Genomic DNA, 21848 nt, shown 5'->3' with positions numbered 1-21848 from the left:
GCAGGGCAAAGGCTAATAGAGTTTTGCTAAGAGAACGCACTGGTCATAGCAAACACCCTCTTCCAACAACACAAGAGAAGACTCTATACATGGACATCATCAGATGGCCAACACCGAAATCAGAATGATTATACTGTTTTCAGTCAAAGACGGAGAAGCTCTATATAGTCAGCAAACACAAGACTGGGAGCTGACTGTGGCTCAGATCATGAACTCCTTATTGCCAAATTCAGACTTAAATTGAAGAAAGTAGGGAAAACCACTAGACCATTCAGGTATGACCTAAATCAAATCCCTCATGATTATATAGTAGAAGTGAGAAATAGATTTAAGGGACTAGATCTGATAGACAGTGTCTGAAGAATGATGGATAGAGGTTTGTGACATTGTACAGGGGACAGGGATCAAGACCATCCCCATGGAAAAGAAATGCAAAAAAGCAAAATGGCTGTCTGAGGAGGCCTTACAAATAGCTGTGAAAAGAAGACAAGTGAAAAGCAAAGGAGAAAAGGAAAGATATACCCTTTTGAATGCAGAGTTTGAAAGAATAGCAAAGAGAAATAAGAAAGCCTTCCTCAGTGATCAGTGCAAAGAAATAGAAGAAAACAATAGAATGGGAAAAACTAGAGATCTCTTCAAGAAAATCAGAGATACCAAGGGAACATTTCATGCAAAGATGGGCTCAATAAAGGACAGAAATGGTATGGATCTAACAGAAGCAGAAGATATTAAGAAGAGGTGGCAAGAATACATAGAAGAACTATACAAAAAAGATCTTCATGACCCAGATAATCACAATGGTGTGATCACTCACCTAGAGCCAGACATCCTGGAATGTGAAGTCAAGTGGGCCTGAGGAAGCATCACTACAAACAAAGCTAGTGGAGGTGATGGAATTCCAGTGGAGCTATCTCAAATCCTAAAAGATGATGCTGTGAAAGTGATACACTCAATATGCCAGCAAATTTGGAAAACTTAGCAGTGGCCACAGGACTGGAAAAGGTCAGTTTTCATTCCAATCCCAAAGAAGGGCAATGCCAAAGAATGCTCAAACTACCGCACAATTGCACTCATCTCACATGCTAGTAGAGTAATGCTCACAATTCTCCAAGCCAGGCTTCAATACATGAACTTTGAACTTCCAGATGTTCAAGCTGGTTTTAGAAAAAGGCAGAGGAACCAGAGATCAAATTGCCAACATCTGCTGGATCATCAAAAAAGCAAGGAAGTTCCAGAAAAACATCTACTTTATTGACTATGCCAAAGCCTTTGAAAATTCTGAAAGAGGTGGGAACACCAGACCACCTGACCTGCCTCCTGAGAAATCTGTATGCAGGTCAGGAAGCAACAGTTAGAACTGGACATGGAACAACAGACTGGTTCCAAATAGGAAAAGGAGTACGTCAAGGCTGTATATTGTCACCCTGCTTATTTAACTTCTATGCAGAGTACATCATGAGAAACGCTGGGCTGGATGAAGCACAAGTTGGAATGAAGATTACCAGGAGAAATATCAATAACCTCAGATATGCAGATGACACCATCGTTATGGCAGAAAGTGAAGAAGAACTAAAGAGCCTCTGGATGAAAGTGAAAGGAGTGAAAAAGTTGGCTTAAAGCTCAATATTCAGAAAACTAAATGGCATCTGGTCCCATCACTTCATGGCAATCAGATGGGGGAAACAGTGGAAACAGTGGCTGACTTTATTTTGGGGGGCTCCAAAATCACTGCACATGGTGACTGCAGCCATGAAATTAAAAGATGCTTACTCCTTGGAAGAAAGTTATGACCAACCTAGACAGCATATTAAAAAGCAGAGACATTACTTTGCCAACAAAGGTCCATCTAGTCAAAGCTATGGTTTTCCCAGTAGTCATGTATCGATATGAGAGTTGGATTATAAAGAAAGCTGAGTGCCGCAGAATTGATGCTTTTGAACTGTGGTGTTGGAGAAGACTCTTGAGGGTCCCTTGGACTACAAGGAGATCCATCCAGTCCATCCTAAAAGAGATCAGTCCTGAGGGTTCATTGGAAGGACTGATGTTGAAGCTGAAACTCTAATACTTTGGCCACCTGATGTGAAGAGCTGACTCATCTGAAAAGACCCTGATGCTGGGAAAGATTGAAGGCAGGCGGAGAAGGGGACAACAGAGGTTGAGATGGTTGGATGGTATCACTGAGTCAATGGTCATGAGTTTGAGTAAACTCTGGGAGTTGGTGATGGACAGGGTGGTCTGGTGTGCTGTGGTCCATGGGGTCTCGAAGAGTCGGACATGACTGAGTAACTGAACTGACTGACTGACTGACTGACCTGGCTTTAATTATAAAGATCATAGACTATTTTACACAGATTCATGGAAGTATTTTAAATATTTTAAAACTGTGATTATTAGAAAATAGGAAACATGCTTGTTCTGAAAAATGAATTTCCAAATCATCTTATCATTGAAAATTCAGTCTATTCTCCCTAAAAGGGAAAAGAAAAACACATGATAAAAACAGATAAGGTATTATTTTTCTTGCCCTCTCTTCCACATGAGTCTATTAAGCTCAGTCTGGATGATGTGTGGCCTCCTGTTGAGAGTGAGATTTCAGAACTGACTTCAAGGCTCAACCTCTCAGCTAAGTACATCTGAGTCTGTGCTGTGAAATACTATCCACAAAGACCTGAACTTAATCAAAGAACTCATTTCATACAAATTATCATATCTGAATATATATGTATATTATATGTATGCTGTACTTAGTCACCCAGCCATGTCCAACTGGTTGCAATTCCACAGACTGTAGCCCACCAGGCTCTTCTGTCCATGGGGATTCTCCAGGCAAGAATACTGGAGTGGATAGCTTATCCCTCTCCAGGTGATCTTCTGGACCCAGGAAATGAACTGGGGTCTCTGGCATTGAAGGCTGATTCTTAACCAGCTCAGCTACCAGGGAAGCTCATATTATATGTATAAATACCTCTAAACAAACAACCATAGAGACATATATAATTTATACATATTTTCATATCATTAAAAACATTTTATTGGCATAAGCAAAACTGACCAAAACTGTTCACTCTGGCTGAGTGTTCAGGTAAAGTTGTGCTTGCTGCTTAAGAAACAAGAGGTCAGCTTGGAGCTCAGGGTATGAGTAGATCTGCCTGATTTCAAAATGCAATTAAAGGGAATAAGTATATGATTTTAGTTTCTAAAAGTTAATTTATAAATTTTCATTAACATTTGTTAAGTAGGGTATCTGAGGGTGGTGGTGGTGGTCAGTCGTGTCCGACTCTTTATGACTCCATGGACTACATGGAGGAGCCACCAGGCTCCTCTGTCCATGGGATTTTCCAGGCAAGAATACTGCAGTGGGTTGCCATTTCTTCCTAAAGGGGATCTTTCCAACTGAGGGATCAAACTTGCTTCTCTTGCATCTCCTGTACTGGCAGGTGGATTGTTTACCACTGTGCCACCTCAGAAGCCCCATCTGACATATGTATGGAATTGTATTAAAATGAGGCTTAATTCCACACAGAAAGCAATTTTTGCTGCTTGGTTTTCATGTCTTCTAGAGGAAAATTTAATGATGCATCATGTATGTAAACCATCCTGGGGATTATGAGAGAAACACATAAATTATGCAACAGTGATCTGGGTTTCCAGCTTGTCTTGAGTCTATATCTTACACATTTCTCTTTTTAAAAAATTAATTAATTAATTTAAAATTTTTGGTTGCACTGGGTTTTTGCTGCCACACTTGGGTTTTCTCTAGGTGCAGAGTGGGGGCTACTCTGCTGTGGTGAGCGGGCTTCCCATTGCAGTGGCTTGTTCTCTTCTGGAGCACGGGTTCTAGAGCATGGGCTCAGTAGTTGTGCACAGGCCTAGGTGCTCCAAGGCATGTGGGATCTCCCCAGAGCAGGGATCGTGTCCTCTGCATTGGCAGGTGGATTCTTATCCACTGCACACCAGGGAAGTCCCTTCATTCATTTCTTATATTCTCCTCATATCCTGGTTTTTCATCTGCCAAAACCTTGGGATCACTTACCTCAAAACCACTATTAGCACCAGCATCACTACTATCCATTGAGCCTAGATTCCTGGCATCCCAACATACATCCTGATACAAAATGAGCTCAAAACACAAGACTTCCATCACTGGTCTTTTGTGTGCATGCTAAGTCGCTTTAGTCATGTCCAATTCTTTGCAACCCTATGGACTGTAGCCTGTCAGCCTCCTCTGTCCATGGGATTCTCCAGGCAATAATACTGGAGTAGGTTGCCATTCCCTTCTCCAGGGGATCTCCACGACCCAGGGATCAAACCTGCATATCTTATGTCTCCTGCACTGACAGGCAGGTTCTTTACCACTAGCGCCACCTGGGAAGCCCTCCATCCATCACTGGAAGGCACATCTAATGAAGAGAAACAATAGCTACTGAGAGCAATGACAAGCAATGTATACCTCAGCCAGGCCTTCCAGGCCGATCACATGAGACTGAGGGCACATGCAGGAAGCAATGCTATGGGGGTGACGCTGTTACTCTATACCATATAAGTGTAATCACATCTGCAGGATTTACACCTCTTCCAGATGTAGGAAGTCTCAACGTTATGGTGCTATGGTATTTGTTAACACAGACCCTTGCTTTCATTGAGAGAACAGTGATGAGAACTTGTTTTATTTTTATTTTTTTATATTTACTTATTTGGCTGCATCAGGTTTTAGTTGTTGCATGCGGGATCTTTGATGCTCACGTGGGATCTTTCACTGCAGTGCATGTGGGTTCTTAGTTCCCCACAAAGGATTGAATCTGCATCCCCTGCATTGCAAGGCCAACCTGGACCACGAGGGAAGTCTTGAGAACTTGTCTTAAATGGTCATATCTCTAAAACTTTCTTGAAAGAGGGAAGAATGCATACCATCTTAGGAAAAAAATCAATAATCACTGAACTAGCTCAGCAAATAAATCCTAAGATATTCACTTACTAGAGAGTCACTATTTCCGAGAGCAGAATTACGTTAGGAGTATAGAGTAATGCCTACCATTTTCTGGATTTTGGTAAGACCAGAGGCTGACTACAAATTCCCTCTTACTTCTTTTTCTGTATGTCTAAAGCACCCTGGGAACGAAACAGTGAGGTAGTGAAGAGTACAGTGTGGAGTCAATAGACCTGGCTAGAGTCATGACTGGGAGGCAGTGACTGTGTGAACACGGTTAGCTTATTTAATCTCTTCTCCATAAAATGAAAGGATTCAGAGACAGAATCTGATAGAACCACTTGACTCAAGTGCTCAGTGTATGTCTTGAACAGAGTGCACACTGAAGAACATGTTTACAATGACATGCATCTCACCAGGGTCACAGGACATAGAAAGGCCTACAACCTTTCCTAACAGGTACACAGGAATGAAGACAAAAGGCAGCAAAATTTCTCTGGATCTAGAACAGGGAGACCTTCCATATGGGGCACCATGCATGAATCAATCTTCAGAAGCACATCTTTGGCTTTAGTACTATCTGATGGATAGGTAAGATCTTTCCTCGAGCCAGAAAGTCAAGCACTTGGAAGAAAGGAAAGAGCTACTCAATGTAATCTTTAGTTAGTAGCATTGTACACATCACCGATCTATGTTATAGGTTCTGTCATCTCTACCGTGACCTCAGTAAATCTGTTTAAAATTGAGGTGCACAGCTACCATGCCATTTCAGAAAGGTGGTTAAGCACATCTAGGATCGATATTCAGTCTCACGTGTCAGCAGGGAGGCTAAGTAGTGCCTTCAGACACAGCTGAGGAAACATGAGGGAATGGCTTCACATATACCACCTGGACAAATTATAGCTTTCTGTAAGATCAAACATCTTGACATTACAGAAGTCTTTAATTCCACATAAAATCAGGCTGTAGGATTAGTGAATAAATTTGGAAATAACAATCTAAGGCAATGACAAAGACTTCCGATTTACTGAAACCAGATTCAACATCAATACAGAGGTACCTCCCTTTTCATTCTCTTTTTGGAAACCTCATGTCCTTCCTCTGCTTTTGATGACACGGAAAGAAACAGTATTCCCTTTAGATCTACTTAAAACTGTTTCATGGACTAAGCAGACTCCTCCAGGGGACAAAAGTCTCAGTCCTCCACAGAAAGTCACACAGTCACTCCCTGTGCACAGGCGGGTCCTGACACCACAAACTGGGAACAATAATTGAATCCAGCTACCCCACCGTGCAGAGCATTTATCCACAGAACCAGCCTGGTGAGCATCTGTAGTTAGCTTTCTAGACTAATATTCAAAAGGTTACCCCAAATGAATCTTTGTTTTAACCCAGGGAGTGTATGCTATTGAGGAGATATTTGATTAAATATACTAGGGGAGAAATAAGAGGATCAAAGATGGAGTCAAATATATCTTATGAACGAAAAGGAACATAGGCACAAACAGCTGGCACATCTGGGGGTTATTCATTCATTCAGTAGTAGTTCAGCATATATTTATTGGGTACCCAGTATGTGGCAGGAACTGTGTTAGGCCCTCAGGATATAAAACCAGACATGATTCCAGGCTAACAACTAAGAACTCCTCTTCACCAACAATCTAAGTTTGCCTTAGCTTCCTAATAAATGTGAGATATTATGCAGACATGTAATTTTTCAAGAACCAGTAATTCAAAATTATAAACCTAAGGATGGAAGAGATTGCCCCACTAAATATTATTGCTATAAACAAAATAATTCAATATTTTATATACAAAATTAGAGAGGAAAGGCCAATAAGCTAGAAATATATGACATAAAGCAAAATAAAGATTTATAACTGCTTAGAGGATTGAATTCAAAGAATATCAATAATATTTGGGCAAACAGCTGAGAGGGTGGCATTACTTTATGATGTCATAAAGAGGCTTATCACTGACATCATTTAATAATTTTATTCATGATCCATGAGGGACTAGAGATTATGATCATTAAATCTGTTGATGCCACTGAAGTGTGTGGGACTGCAAACAGCTCAGAGAACGAGAATCTAATTTTAAAATAACATTAAGAAATTAGCAGAATACATCATCAAAGTAAGATGATAGTCACTGGGGACAAATGCAAAATAATATACTCAGAGACTTAAGGAGGAAAAGAAATCGCTTGATAATAGGGGAACAAATGAATGAATGAATGTCCAGAGGGTGACTGTTTTGCAAAAAGACTTCAACGTCATAAGGCACAGCTCTGGCTCTGGAGACTAACTATTGCATGTGTAATTAGAACTTATTTTTGATGAAAAATTTTACATGGTACAAAAGCTTTTTGGCTTTATTATGAACAGAAATAGATCAATGATTACTTTTCATCATTGATAACTGTATTTTGAAGGAGATCTGGAATCAAAGCAGTAGTTGCAAAAACCAGCTTTAGTAAATTAATTGTTTTGAAAAAAAAGATTAAACAAAATTATTCATTATTGTTGGGAAAAAACCCCAAAACAAAATCCCCCTACTTTTCTGAAGTGTGACTGACAAAAGAAAAATAATCGGTTATATCTGATTTTCAGGAAACAGGGAGTGCAGAATTTAAAAATTTCAGACGGTCGTCCTGACGGGGTCTTTCAGCCCGCACCCCTCTGCGGAGGGCAGGACACCAGCGCTGCGCCACAGGTTGAGCACAAGGTTTTCTTTTTCATCTTTCTCAACTATTCCCTGGCACCTCAACCACAACTTGAGGACTTGCACAAAAATTCACAGTGTAAAAAATCATATTTCAGAAAACAAACTTCTGATTATCAAAGGGGGAAGTGGGGGGGATAAATCAGGAGTTTAACATATATACACAACTCCATATAAAACAGATAACCTACAAGGAACTATTGTAAAGCACAGGGAACTATACCCAGGATTTTATAATAATCTATAAAGGAAATAATCTGAAAATATAAAGAAATATATGTGTATATGTATATAAAATTGAATTAGTGTGCTGTACACCTGAAACTAACACATTATAAATCAACTATACTTCGATTTAAAACGTTGTTTTTAAAAATCCACATTTTCCAGTGAATTCCTTCTACTGCCATAGAATGAAACAACTCTTTAGGGGCCTAGGATTAAATTCTGGTTATGAACTAAAAACATGAGTTCAGGAAAGTTATTTTTAAATTCTCAGTAGCTCAGGTGGTAATACAGAAAAATTTCAATTCCAATCAGATCTACACTTTAAAAACTGATACCTTTCAGAAAAAAAGTTATTATCTTAATGCCCTTTTTACATTTTACAAGTTGTCATCCAGTCTTTATCAAGCATATGAAAGTTTATATAACTGCACTCATATCATAATGGTATCTGGATTTGGATTTTTTCTTTTAAATTATATTATAAACATCTCATATAATTGGACCACAAATTCTTAATGAAAAAAGAGGGGGGAATGTCATTGCTTCTAGATAAGTCTCCATAATTATTACAAAACCAGAAATCCTAAATGTTAAGACAGCTTCAAGAGGTTAGAGGAAATGAGAGATTTAGTGCATACAATGATGCTGTTTGGAATATTTTACCAAAGGAGCTAATGAAAAGTCCCAGAGTAGGAGAAGGAGCATCTGCCCAAGAAAGGGGTACAGGGAAAAGAAAATACAGCAACATCTGGTCTCTAAATGTGCCAACATGAAAAATTCTCAGAGCCAGTTAGCTAGGGTTATGGGAAAGAACAAGCCGGCTAAAACTGTCTGCCAAAAAAAAAAAAAAAAAATCTGGCTTTGTCAGTAAAGAAAGGACAATAATATTTATAGAAAATTTCCTACACTGGTTCAAAAAAGAATTTTAGATTCAATATGCAGCAAAATGGTTGAAGCAATCTATGGATGATACATGGGAAGAAATGGCTAAAAGGGCAAGCCGTGGAAAGGAGAACCAGGACATGAGAGGAAGTGATGATGTGTGATCATGCAGATGCAAATGTCTGTGGATGGCACAGCTTGCTGCTGGGAAGGGAATTTTAATGTGTACCCTATGCAAATGTGTTTTATAATAAAACAAAATGTGCAAGGCCTGAGCGTGGGGAGGGACCAAGGAGGCAGGGGCTCTAGACATTGCTCCTGAGGCAGAGGAAAGGGCTACTCTGAGACCTGAACAAATTCTGGGAGAGAGGGAACAGCAAAAAACCCCCACTCCTTTCACAAAGTCTCTCTCACATTTGACTGAGAACTGGATGCCTGATAAACTAACACATGCAAAATCGTTCTTTACCAAGTGCTTAACCTTGAGCAATTCTCTGTGCTTCAAGTGAACCTCAGTGGGAAGACACAAAAAACAACTTTCTTTTCTGTACTGAGACATGGGAAAATCATATGAACTACACACAGTAAAGGCTGGAGATGAATACCAAGAAAGCTCCTGCAAACCATTTAGAGTCTTTGCATCAAAATTGGCATGACTGTCAAAGCCCATGTAAGGCCTAGTCCTAGGCACTTGTGGGAGAATGAGCAGGAGGGTAGTCCACAGGGCTGAGAGTCTGGTTCTGACCAAGTGATATTTATCCATAATCTGTATATCTGAGGCAATTATTAAAAAGAAATTGAGAAAAGTTCTGAATCACTATGATGGAGATATTTTTAAGCCAGCCATCTCGAAAGGGTTAAAAAATTAAAATTGTAGAAACCCGAACCATAGGTGCCATGTTTTGCCTGAAGTGGTAAAAATACCATCTGCCTCAGTCTTTGAGCAGCATGCTTCTTTCAAGAAGCAGTAGGCTAAACTGCAGGCATACGCTCAGCTCCAGCTGGGGAAAATACACAGACGTTTGTAGATGTTTTTCTAAGAGTAGCCAACATACTTGTTTTCCTTCAGACACATATTAAGTTACCATAGCAAACCAAGAGTGAATGTGGCCTGAGACACTTCTCCACGGTCTCCACACGTCCAAGAATTTCTACAATTCAATAGGTGGCACTCTTTCCTCTAACACTGAACTCAATCTGTTTGGGACCAGAAACCTTGGGAACACGGAATAGTTCCCTAATTCCCTAAGAGAGGCACACTCAGGGCTGAAAACCAGTCACGTAAAGGAGATCCTCTTTGTACTGCGTATGTGAGCAAAACTGTCACCACCAGATTTTTGGTCACAATTCACTTCTGGTAAATACATTCTGTCCAATAAAACTTCTCCTGCAGTTTTAACTAGGTAAGTCACTCCTTGTTTTTTCATTTTAGAAGCTGGGTATGCCGTCTGTGGGGTCGCACAGAGTTGGACACGACTGAAGCGACTTAGCAGCAGCAGCAGCAGCAGAATCACCTTACAGTTAACAGCTTCCACCCTAGGCCAGCCTCAGGTGAATGAGCTTCAGGAGTGGGTAGAGTGCTCTGGGCCTGGTGTTAACCACCTTCCAGAGGCGGGACAGACTTAATGAAGGGATAGTTGCTGGGTGCTTTAACATCTGTAGATGAAAGGCACTGCAGCAGTGTAAAGCATTCACAATCCAGGCTCCATCGCAACAGGAACTCAGTTAAGAAGTAATTCAGTTTCTTTTCTGAGTCTTTGAGGACACACCACTGTTTTGTTGAATGTGACTGACACTCTATAGAGATCTAGCTGAGACCGATTTTGATTACCACTTCTACCCTCTCCTCTACTTCCTTGCCATTCTGAGACTGACAAAATTGGAGAGATGGCATATGAAGCCACAGAGCAAATGGCCAAAATAATTTGTACTTAAAATCTGATTTTTCAGATAAAACTTGGTTTTTGAGAACATTTGAGAAAATGTTCACCACTTGGAAATAAAGAAACATCCAGCAATAAATAAATTTCATGACACTCTCCAGAAATGGCCACTGAGTTTTTAAAATGTAGTTTTACAGGTAAACCCACCAGGGGAGCCCTAAGCTGCCAAAGCATGATGCCTGCATCAGTCAGCATAAGACCAGGACTTCACCATGGGCCCATGATACGCAGCATAAGAGACAGTACTGCAGACATCTCCTGGAAGCTTGGCAGAGATGGATACAATCATTCTACCCGTGGTGCTTGGATTTGGGTCCTATGTATGGATAACAGGTCTGGGTTAACTGCTGAGATCAAGTTATGCCCTTAAACATCTGCACAGCACCACATACTCCAGTAGGGTGGGTTTCTGTTAGCTGGCATGAGAACTATTGTCACTGGGTGCTTGGGAAGGCAATCTCAGGGCTACTGAACATAGGGATGGATGGTGTCCTATACTATACTGACTATATAATGGCTAATTTGAGTCTATCATCCCCAATTCCAGACCTCTGAGCTGCCTGCACTTCTAGCATCTCACTAATGCAGCCCTCGTCCATACACATTTGTCAAGCACTCCTGTATATAAGCCTGTGCCGGACGATGCTACAATGGACAAGGCCACTGAAGGCCCTGCCTTCAGGTCTTGCCTTACAGTCTACTGGAAAAAGAAACAAAACACAGGGAACTAAATAAAAATGATAATTGTAGATTACAATAAATTTTAAGGAGGAAAAAAAGAAACAGAGCAAAGGGGGACTTTTGACAGGAAGGTCTAGGTTAGGTCTGGTTGCATATATTAAGTATCAGATCCACCAGGCTTGGGTGGATGAAGCGGATGAAGGAATGAATCTGGACCTTAATAGTATATAAGATAAGAATGTTCCCTGTGCCCACCCCCCAAAAAGAATGTCTCCTTTCAAATTTGGGCCTGCAGAGTAGAACAGCACTATTATAACCTGCTCCTTTCATACTAAGGAAACCAAAAGAAAAAAAGAAAGTGAAGTCACTCAGTCGTGTCCAACTCTTTGCGACCCCATGGACTGTAGCCTACCAGGGTCCTCCATCCATGGGATTTTCCAGGCAAGAAATACTGGAAAATATTGTAACCTGCTCCTCTCATACTAAGGAGACTAAGGGGAAACCAAAAAGATTAAGTGACTGATAACAATTTTGCAGTGATTTGGGGACAGAGCCAATGCTTGGTTCAGTGTTCTATCTGTGTCTCCACTTTCTTTTTTTTCCTTTTCTTCCAGTCTCTTCCACTGGCAGGTACTTCTGCAATAAGAAATCCTAAAAGAGTTTTCTGAGTCATAAACAAGCAGCAATGATAAATAATCACTCTATTGCCAAATCATGATGTCACTGCCCTTAATTTTTTGTTTATAAGTTATTTCCTTTATCATAATGAAATCCCAGCATTTATCTCCAAGTTAGTTCATTAACCTTCTCAAGCAATCTTCTTATCCCTGCTGATACCTGTTGCACAACTTGCTTTCCTTTCCTCTGTGATTGAAATAAAAAACCATATACCAGAATTTCTCCTGCAACTAATTGCATGGGTCTTCTATTTTCTTATAACCTCACTCACTCACTCACCATTTACCAAGTGCCAAGCACTGTGTTAGGCACCAAGTGTACAAATAAGTTACCATCTCTGCCCTCAAAGAGCTCACAGTCTATGATCTTTCTCATAAATGGTCATGATAAATAATGGAGTGAAGCATAATGACTGAGAGATGCACAATGTACTACAGAATGGAGGAAAGAACCTCATCCAGCCCAGGGAACCAGGGCGACTTTCTCCTGGAGATGATCCTACATTAAGCCTTACAGAAGAGGCAGGGAAAGCCAGAGAAAGGAGGACACTGCTGCATTCCAAGCAGAGGGGACATCTCAGGTCAAGGCACAGAGAACAGAAACAGTATGTTTTATGTAATTTGGTGCCACTGGAGCACAGGGTGGAGGACATGAGGCTCCCTCCAAGGAGCGAGATCACAGTGCTTTATATGCCACTCTAGTAAACTCTGAATGTGCCTTATAGAAAACATGGAGCCAAGGAAGGGTTTTAAGATGCAGTGTGGAATTTAGAAAGATGGTAACGGTAACTCTGTATGCAAGACAGCAAAACAGACACAGATGTATAGAACAGTCTTTTGGACTCTGTGGGAGAGGGAGAGGGTGAGATGATTTGGGAGAATGGCATTGAAACATGTATAATATCATATATGAAACGAATTGCCAGTCCAGGTTCGATGCAGGATACAGGATGCTTGGGGCTGGTGCACTGGGATGACCCAGAGGGATGGTACGGGGAGGAAAGTGGGAAGGGGGTTCAGGATGGGGAACATGTGTACACCCGTGGCGGATTCATGTTGATGTGTGGCAAAACCAATACAATATTGTAAAATAATTAGCCTCCAATTAAAATAAATAAATTTAAATTGAAAAAAAAAGATGCAGTGTGAAACTGCCAGACTTGTGGTTTAGATAGACATTCTGGCTGGTGATGGATCTTTGGGGACGAAAGAGAGGCATAGAGACCAGTCACAGGCTTTCTAGTGGTTCAGAGCAGGATACAATGTGAGCAATGGAAGAGGCATCAAGAGGAGGGACTGGATTTAAGAAAATGTAGGCTATAAAACTGGTATGACTTGGTCATGGAACATAGCGGTGAGGGGGTAAGAGCATTTGAGAGTGACTTCTAATTTTCTCACATGGTTCACTGGTGAGATGATAGACAACATCAGGAGACGAACAAGTAATAAGGACCAGAGATACAACACTAACACTAGACCCTAATGTCAATGATGGACTTTGGGTTATAGAGATGTATTAATGCAGGTTTATTGATCATGACAGATGTTCCAATCTGCTGCAGGATGCCAACAGTGGGGAAGGCTGTGCTTGTGTGGTGTCAGGGGGTAATGCAAACTCTCTACACTTTTTGCTCAGTTTTGCTGTGAACTTAAAAACTGCTCTAAAAAATAAAGTCTACTAAAGAAAAGGTGACCAGAGATGTTGGGAAGATGTTGAGTTCAGTTTAAGATGCTTTGAGCATCTCTGCCTGTGGGAGACCATTTAGGTATAAGGCTCAAGTAGACATCTAAGAAGGAAATGGCAACCCACTCCAACACTCTTGCCTGGAGAATTCCATGGACAGAGGAGCCTGGTGGGCTACAGTCCATGGGGGTCACAAACAGTTGGACATGACTGAAACAGCTTAGCACAGACATCAAAGATAGAGTGACAGACACAGAAGTCTTCAGTATAGAGACACCACTCTGAATCTAATTTTTCTTGAAACACACATACGTTTGTGAGACAGAGAAGGAAACAACCGCACTTCAGGCAAAGAAAAAGCATGGAACCATGGGTGTGCACTTCAGGGCTGCCGAGAGAGCACAAGGTTCTGGATCAGCCCTGGAGAGACCACTGGGGGGATGCCAGCTGTCCCAGTGCAAGCAGAGCTCTCACAGGTCCCATTTCTTCCTCCTTGTCTTTGGAGTACAGGTGTGCTCACACTCTGGCTATTCTTGACTGTTATAAAAACCAGATGGTTAGCATGTTCCTTTAGTTAAGCAGCTGTATACATCCCACACACCTGCGAAAATATTCCATTTGTTCCTCAGGAGAAAACCCAAGTGTGTTCAAAGGCTTGTACAGGTGCACTGAAATCCAAAATCCCACAGCAGTTTTTGAATAAGGCTATGTGTCAAAATGATCTGTGGAGCCTTTTTTCAAACCCTTCCATCCTGTCCCTGGCCAGCTCTGCCTACCAGGGAATTCTGATGTTGGTGAAAGAGGTATGATGCTGTGGTAACCCAGGCATGTATATTTTCAAAAGCTCCACAGGTTATGTGAAAACTACTGCCTCTAGGAATCCAAATCTGCCCTGTATGGTGCTTCCCAGGTATTACCTGATGATGCTAAAAGCTCTTTTCCATAGTCCAAAGACATCTTTCCAGCAATGGTTAGTTTTGGTTAATTTGGTTAATTTTTCCTCAGGACACTTACCACCAGTTGACATTATATTATAATCCATTTAGTTGTTTATTAATTACCTCCTCAACTAGCTTGTAAATGTCATGAATGAAAGAACTGATCTGGTTTACTCTCCTATTCCTGACGCCTAACACAGTGTCTGGAAAGAAGTAGGCATTCAATAAATAAACTTACCATTAAATGAATCCTATTTCACCTGTTAATGCCTGTTACTTCACAGGGAAGGTCCCTTAGTTTTGAATGTGATGCTTTTCTTTTCACTTTTCAAATATAAATAAAACCAAATAGCAAATAGAAATGTATAAAATTGTGTAAAATGTACAAAATCTACCTACCTTAGCATAGTCTAATCTTCCTTTCTCTTGAGCCTAAAATAGAAAAGAGGGGAAAATCAATTAGTTCTTTAAAAGTCAATTAGTATTTCTATAACTTTTGCTTCTCAAAGAATAAGCCTACTTTCTTCCCCCCTCCACTTCCTCTTCTATCTTTACATAGTATGTAGTGAAACATACACGTGTATGTATGTATATACATATATACAGAACTCTCAAATGTATTGAAGAGTTGAAAGATCAGTAACACGAGCACACTTACATACTCTAGGTTTGATAGTGGCAGACACCATGACTCCTCATTCCTTCATGCTTCAGCAAATATCTCATAAACACAGGACAACTCATACATGATCACTTTCAAATTTAAAAAAAAAACTAATAATGCCATACCATCTGATATACAATCCATATTCACATTTCTCTAGTTGTCCCAAGAATATATTTTAGTTTTTCTTCTCAAACTAGAATTAATCAAGATTCACACATTGCATTTGGCTTTTATCTCTGTTTTGCCTTTTAAATCTAGACTAGCCCTTCCCCGTTTTTTAAGAAATGAAAATAAAAAATCATTAACTTTTTTCATGGAAATAACTGACTTTTTGAGGAGACCAGGGCAGCTGTCATATAAAATGTCTTTTATTATTATCACTTTTTCATTGTGTCATTTAACTTGTTCCTGTTTGCTTACAAACTGAAAGTTGGGTCTGAATAAGCTTGCTTAGATTTAGGTTAAACATTTTTTGCAAGAATATCTTCTATGGAATATTATATACTTCAACTGTATCAATTCAGGAAGCACCAAATGTCAGGCTCTCCTGTATCTCGGTAATGCTATAAATTTGATCACTGGGTTTAAGTGGTGACTATCAGATGGTTCCACTGTAATGACCTATTTCCTTCTGTACAATTAGTAATCTGTGGGTTCATTTTTTTCCCACTCCCTTTGGCATAATTTTTAATATGTTGTCTTGTGCAAAAGACCCCCACCTCCATCCCGCCGTCACCAGGGATGAGCAGAGGGAAGAAAGCTGGAGGTGAGGAGACATCCTATATAAGGTCAAATTTTAATATTTTCAGTTATTGAAAAACAATTTGAAATTAAAACATATACTCAAAAGCATTATTTATCAAATCTGAACATGATAGAGACAACCAACATGTTAGTCTTTGCTGGTAGGTTAGCTCATCTTCTGTGGACTTGAGAACAAAACTCCTGCAACCTCTGCACAGAACGAGAGCCCTTCAACTGACAAATAGGTTAGGTCTTGAGACCATTTTGTTTCTGAGTCCAAAATGACACTATACAGATAATGACACTAAACGTGGGCAGATTACTTTCATGAGAGAAAATGAGATCTTTATAACATTAGTTTAAAATCTTTTTGCTTCTTTATAATCTTAAAAAAATTTATCCTAAGAGGCCTAATTTTGTTTTTCTTATTTTCATAAAAAGCAACTTCTAATAAGATGCTGCTCATGTATAGCTTTTGACACCATCACAAATGAGTTAGCTGAAACCAGGACTTGCAAGATTTCAATGAAACAAAAGGCCTCTGCAACCTATGTACTGTAAAAAAAGAATTTGTGGTTTTCAATCTGTTCCTTAAAGATGTTCTCGGGATCTAAGATTTTCAGTGAACTAAGAAGGGTCTGAATTTAGTCCTGAGATGTAACATACCAGCAGGAATAAGAGTCGGTTCTTGCAGATATTTTAAAATGAGGCTCATTCTTCTGTCTCCTCAGGTATTTTATATCTACTGTCCAGGGACAGACTTGTCTTTTCCCCAAGTTAAAACAATTCTGTCTACACTGAAATCTCTCTCCCAACACTGTAACTTCTGCAGGCGTGGTGTGGAGCCCGAGAACATCCGCATGGTGCACTTATGACCTGGCTACTCACTTTGATATCATGCAAATATGAACTGGCTCTGATCTCATGAATAATCCACGGCTTGTGACCAAAACTTCAGCAGCAGCATTTCACAGTATGCTTAGTCTTCAAGTTCTCAGATTCTCACCTGTCTCTCAAATTCATTTTGGGTTAGGGGATATCTGACACGAGGCTGATTCTGTGGTCACCAGTTTTCCACCTTTTCATTTGTTCGTCCTTTCCCCTCTCTTTTGCTGGGTTTCTCAGGCAAGGGCTGTCTCTTGCATGGGTTTCTCAGGCACAGCACTTTTCCAATGATGCACAAACTGGGAGCCCTACGGAATTATACTATCACACAACTCATTTCTGTAATGTGTCAGCCATTTCCTCACTAATTTTAGTTGTGTTTCTGTTCTATCTACCTCCTCTTCATTCTAGCACTTTCAACATTCTCATCTTACAGTGTTTAACATAAAGGACATGTGAGAAGTGTTGAAAGTGGTATCTGTTGAAAGTTAGAAAGTTGAGTACCTTTCTTAATGTTGCAGGGTAAAGTGCAGAGAAACTAAAATTTACAATGATGGAGGCGAGCTTTTCCTTTTGGAGGTGCTGAGCCATTTCCCCAATAGTCTCAGAAAAAAAAAATCAGTTTCTTCATATAGTAACAGTGACTATAATGCACTTACAGATAAAGACATCTAGAGTAGTCTCATCACATACCTTGCTTATAAACTAATCATCTTAAAGAATTCTATTATTTTGAAGTACTTGTGCTTTAATCAGTCACAAGCTATTTTCCTTTTAATTGAGGAACTGATTTACAATATTATTTTAGTTTCAAGTGTACAAGAGTCAACATTTTTATAGAATCACATGCATGCTAAGTTCCCCTACCTCCATCCTACCAGCTAAGTCGCTTCAGTGGTGTCCAACTCTCTGCAGCCTTAAGGACTCTAGCCCGCTGGGCTCCTCTGTTCATGGGATTCTCCAGGCAGGAACACTGGAGTGGGCTGCCATGCCCTTGTCCAGGGGTATCTTCCTGATCCAGGGATAAAACCCGTTTCTCCTGAGGCTCTTGTGTTGCAGGTGGATTCTTTACTGCTGAGCCACTGGGGAAGCTAAACCCCACCCTTTTTTCCCTTTTTTAATAGAATCACAGCTATTTTCAAATCTTCTCATTTTATTTTGTATTCCTAGCTTGGCCACCACCTTTTACATGGTGGAGATATCCTTTGCTAGGGATGATGGCAAAGAAACACCATGTATGTAAATCCCTATTTGTTTAACATCAGCTCTTAAATGTTTTGAAAGCTGAGAGACTAGAACCCTACATACAATGACAGCCACAGCCAATACAACCTGAACAAACTGTAACTGTTGATATGCTGCTCACCTGAATGTCCTTTTTATTTTGTCACAACAAACATTCCAGTCTTGTGAAGCCCATTTCATCCTTGACTGCTTTTGCTTAGTATCATTTATTTTATAAAATAAAATACTATAAATAATTAGATCTTTATAGGTATATATTTTCAGCTGCTATGTGAGTTAATATCCATGTATGCCAGACACACACCTGAAATTAAACTCTAATATAAACTTTTTTTTTTTCACAAGAAGCTTTTAGAGCTTATAAAATAAAGCAAATTAGAAAAAAATGACATTTCTTATTGAATGTTACCAATTGTTTCTGCTTATAAAACCGTTAATTTCAGAAGGGCCGGTTTCTGTTTCATCTGACAGTGCTCATTCGTTCCATACTTGTCCACTGTGTACCTGATGGGTGTTAGATATTGCTCTGCCACTGGAGACACAGCAAGGAACAGAACAAATAAATATCTCTCCCTCTAGTGGGTTGTATAATCTTGTTTTCACATACAATCTCCCTCTAGAACTTAAGATCCATGAGAATATAGACATTTTCTCTCCTGATCATAACTGTAGTTCATGTCTAGATCTATGGATAGGAGATGGTCAGTATCTGGTGAAAGAGTGAATAAATGGATAAATGCTTTTTCTTAATAAGTGCTGGTTATGTACTGTTTATTCAGGAGACTTACAGAGCAAAGTTCATATCATTCCTAGTTCTAGGAAAGCTGGGTGTTTAGATTCAGTCAGTATTCAGTTAATGGGGAGTCAATATCTGGTGTCTGAAAAATAATTTTTACTCCTATTTGATTTTATTACTCGACTTCTATTTAGAAGTAAGCTGAAGATGGGAATCTATAAAAAATAAATTCAAGAAATTTGTGAAACTCAACAAAAGAAAAGAACAGAGAAAAATAATCTACCAAGCTTCTCATAGATACAGTGGTTTAGAGTAATTAAGAGTCTCAACCTTGATAACAGTGACTGAAAAGAAAAGAGCCTAAATGGAGGTCATGAGACCTCAGATTTCAAATGTGCACCTCCAAACCTCAGGTGGTAAGTAGGCCCTGTCTGTGGAGGGAAACTGGTGGCCTAAGCTCTTAACTGTGACCACTTTAAGAGGCACTGTGACCTCCTGGGAAATGGATATGCTGGGAGCCAGGAAATACAGTTTCAAGTCCATAATAGGATAACACCTCAAGAAATTTTAAATGTTTACATGGATCTTCATTTTCTTATTTGTAAAATAAGCATACTGGGTCAGACCAGGTGTTCCCAAGTACTGGCCTGGCTGTATCAGAATCCCCTGGGCAGCCTGTTGAAAATGTAGGTCCTTAATACCCTAGCCCTGAATTCTGAGTCATTTGAGGGTCACTGATGTGGACTATGCCTATCATCCTGCTTCTGTATGCATCAGGGTTTATTTCAAAGGCTAAACAGAGTGCAACTATATAAACTCTGTGAGTGTCAAGGAGAATGGAGTGCTGTAACTTTATCCCCCCTTTTTTTGACATCTGCCACTTACCATGTACATTTCTAGCAGAGCAAGATATTAAAATAACTTTCTCACTGGGGCCCAAAATAGGCTGATATAAAATAAATGCAGACTGTATTTCAACAGCCGGCTGTCCTGAACCTCTTCCTGCCACACTGTTCATTTCCAGAAGCCACTGTAAATTCTGCTCCGCAAGCCAATTCCCCGAGGGCTTCATTACTTGGGTCTTTAAAAGGGATTCACTCATCCTTTGGCTCCTGTAGGTGTGCTTCTTGTCAATCCAGGTCATGAGAAAAGAAAGTAATTTTTCCTGGTCTTTAGCAGTTCACAGAAAATGTGTGGATTGAACCTTGTTTCATCATTAAAAAAAAAAAAAATGTGAAAACAGACAAGTTGTGCGCCAGTGCTCATGACACGGAAGGCCTCCTCTGACAGCTACAGTGAGCGCTGCAAAACAATATTCCACACCAGAAAAACAAAGCCAGTGCTCTGATTGAGAGGATGCACAGAGGGATTAATTCCAAAACGTTTATATACCAGCCTCTGCAGACCAAAGGCAGATAGATTCCCTGTTGGTAAGTAATGGATGTAAAATGTGGTCTTTTACTTTAAGAAACAAATGCTTTTTTATAAGTCAGGTGACAAAGAAGGATTGGATGACATAAATGAACTGCTTCTAGTTTCTAACTACTATTATCTGGACTTGAAAACTGGATATGGAAAAACCTTTTTCTAAAAGCAGAAAAATAATATTCCACAGCAGGGAGTGCAGAAATTGCTAGAGACGGATCACCTCTACTTATCATGTTATTCTTCCCCAATGCTACCAGTTAAGTTTTAGAATAACAATTTAAAAAATAAGATTCTCATCTTAAACTGTCAAGAAAAACTAACTTTCTTTTAAAATTTTTTAGTTGAAAGGACATAAAGAACACCCATTTGCTCTCCAACTCGACTGGTTAGTTGCTAATATACTGTCGTCTTTGTTTTCTCTCTAAATGATCATTTGCTCACTATATGGGATTAAGTTATAGACATAACGATGTCTTATTTCTAAATATGTCCCTCAGCATTTATCTCATAAGAACAATGTTTTCTCCTACACAATTACAAACCTGTGACCACATCTAATAATTTTAACATTTATTATATTTAATATAATGTCCATATTCAAAATTTCAAGTCCAACCAGTGGAGTCCTTTAGAGGTATGTTTATCCCAATCCAAGATCAAATTAAAAATTATACATTCCCTTTGGATGTCACAGCTTTTTAATCTCTTCTCATCTACAACAGTCTCCACACCACCTTTTCTGTCTTTTATAATATGTCATTTTAAAAAGGAATCCATGTTAGTTGCCCTGCAGAATATCCCTTATCCTGGACTTGTTTTCACATGATTAGATTTAGGTGAAGATATTTTTGAAAGACAGCTCCACAGATGACGTTGTACACTTATCCATTACACTCAGAGTCATGCAGTATCAGCTGTCTTATTATTGGGGAGACTAAGTCTGTTCACTTCTCCACTCTGTCTTCAATAAGTAATCTGTAAGGGTGCTTTGAGTCCCTGTGACTATTTGATTCCCTTACTAACTATTCATCCAATTGTTTTAACCAATTATTCACTAACGATTCTTATTTGAATAAAAGATTACATTGGTGGCTGCAAAAATAAAAAAGATAATAATGATATTTTAAAGGTCTGCTTTGGTACTGCCAGAAATATCACTGACTCCTTTAGAGAAAAGGAATTTCAGGTCTTACTGAAAACAAGTTCACTTTGCATTTGCATTGGTATGAAGATGTATAATTTAGTATGTATATATAAGATCTATTGGTGGACAGAGGAAGGGAGGAAGGATATCTCATCCCAGAATGGTTTGGGTACAGTGTATGAGGAATTCAAAAGGTAACAAATCAGACATCTACTAGAGCTGTGAGCCCCCATGCTGAAGCAGCCAGCTAGCTGAGTTTGGTTTGGGAGGGGAAGCAATCCAGTTAAGGAGCTGGAAAGTGTCAGAATAAAAAGG

At 39.6% G+C, this 21848-nt stretch overlaps 1 protein-coding gene across 1 annotated transcript in view; it reads right to left on the bottom strand.

Moving 5' to 3' along the window:
- PDSS2 (decaprenyl diphosphate synthase subunit 2) overlaps nucleotides 1–21848 on the bottom strand; it is a 259946-nt gene that overhangs the window by 13950 nt on the left and 224148 nt on the right. The window contains exon 7 of the mRNA XM_052645841.1: nucleotides 15084–15116. Within this exon, the coding sequence (XP_052501801.1) occupies nucleotides 15084–15116 (33 nt within the window). The remainder of the gene's footprint in view (nucleotides 1–15083; nucleotides 15117–21848) is intronic.

Source organism: Budorcas taxicolor, chromosome 9 (assembly GCF_023091745.1).
Source record: "Budorcas taxicolor isolate Tak-1 chromosome 9, Takin1.1, whole genome shotgun sequence".
In the NCBI taxonomy this organism is placed as follows: Eukaryota; Metazoa; Chordata; class Mammalia; order Artiodactyla; family Bovidae; genus Budorcas; species Budorcas taxicolor.
Note: the sequence above shows the minus strand (reverse complement) of the source record. Positions and strands in the feature narration are given on the sequence as shown.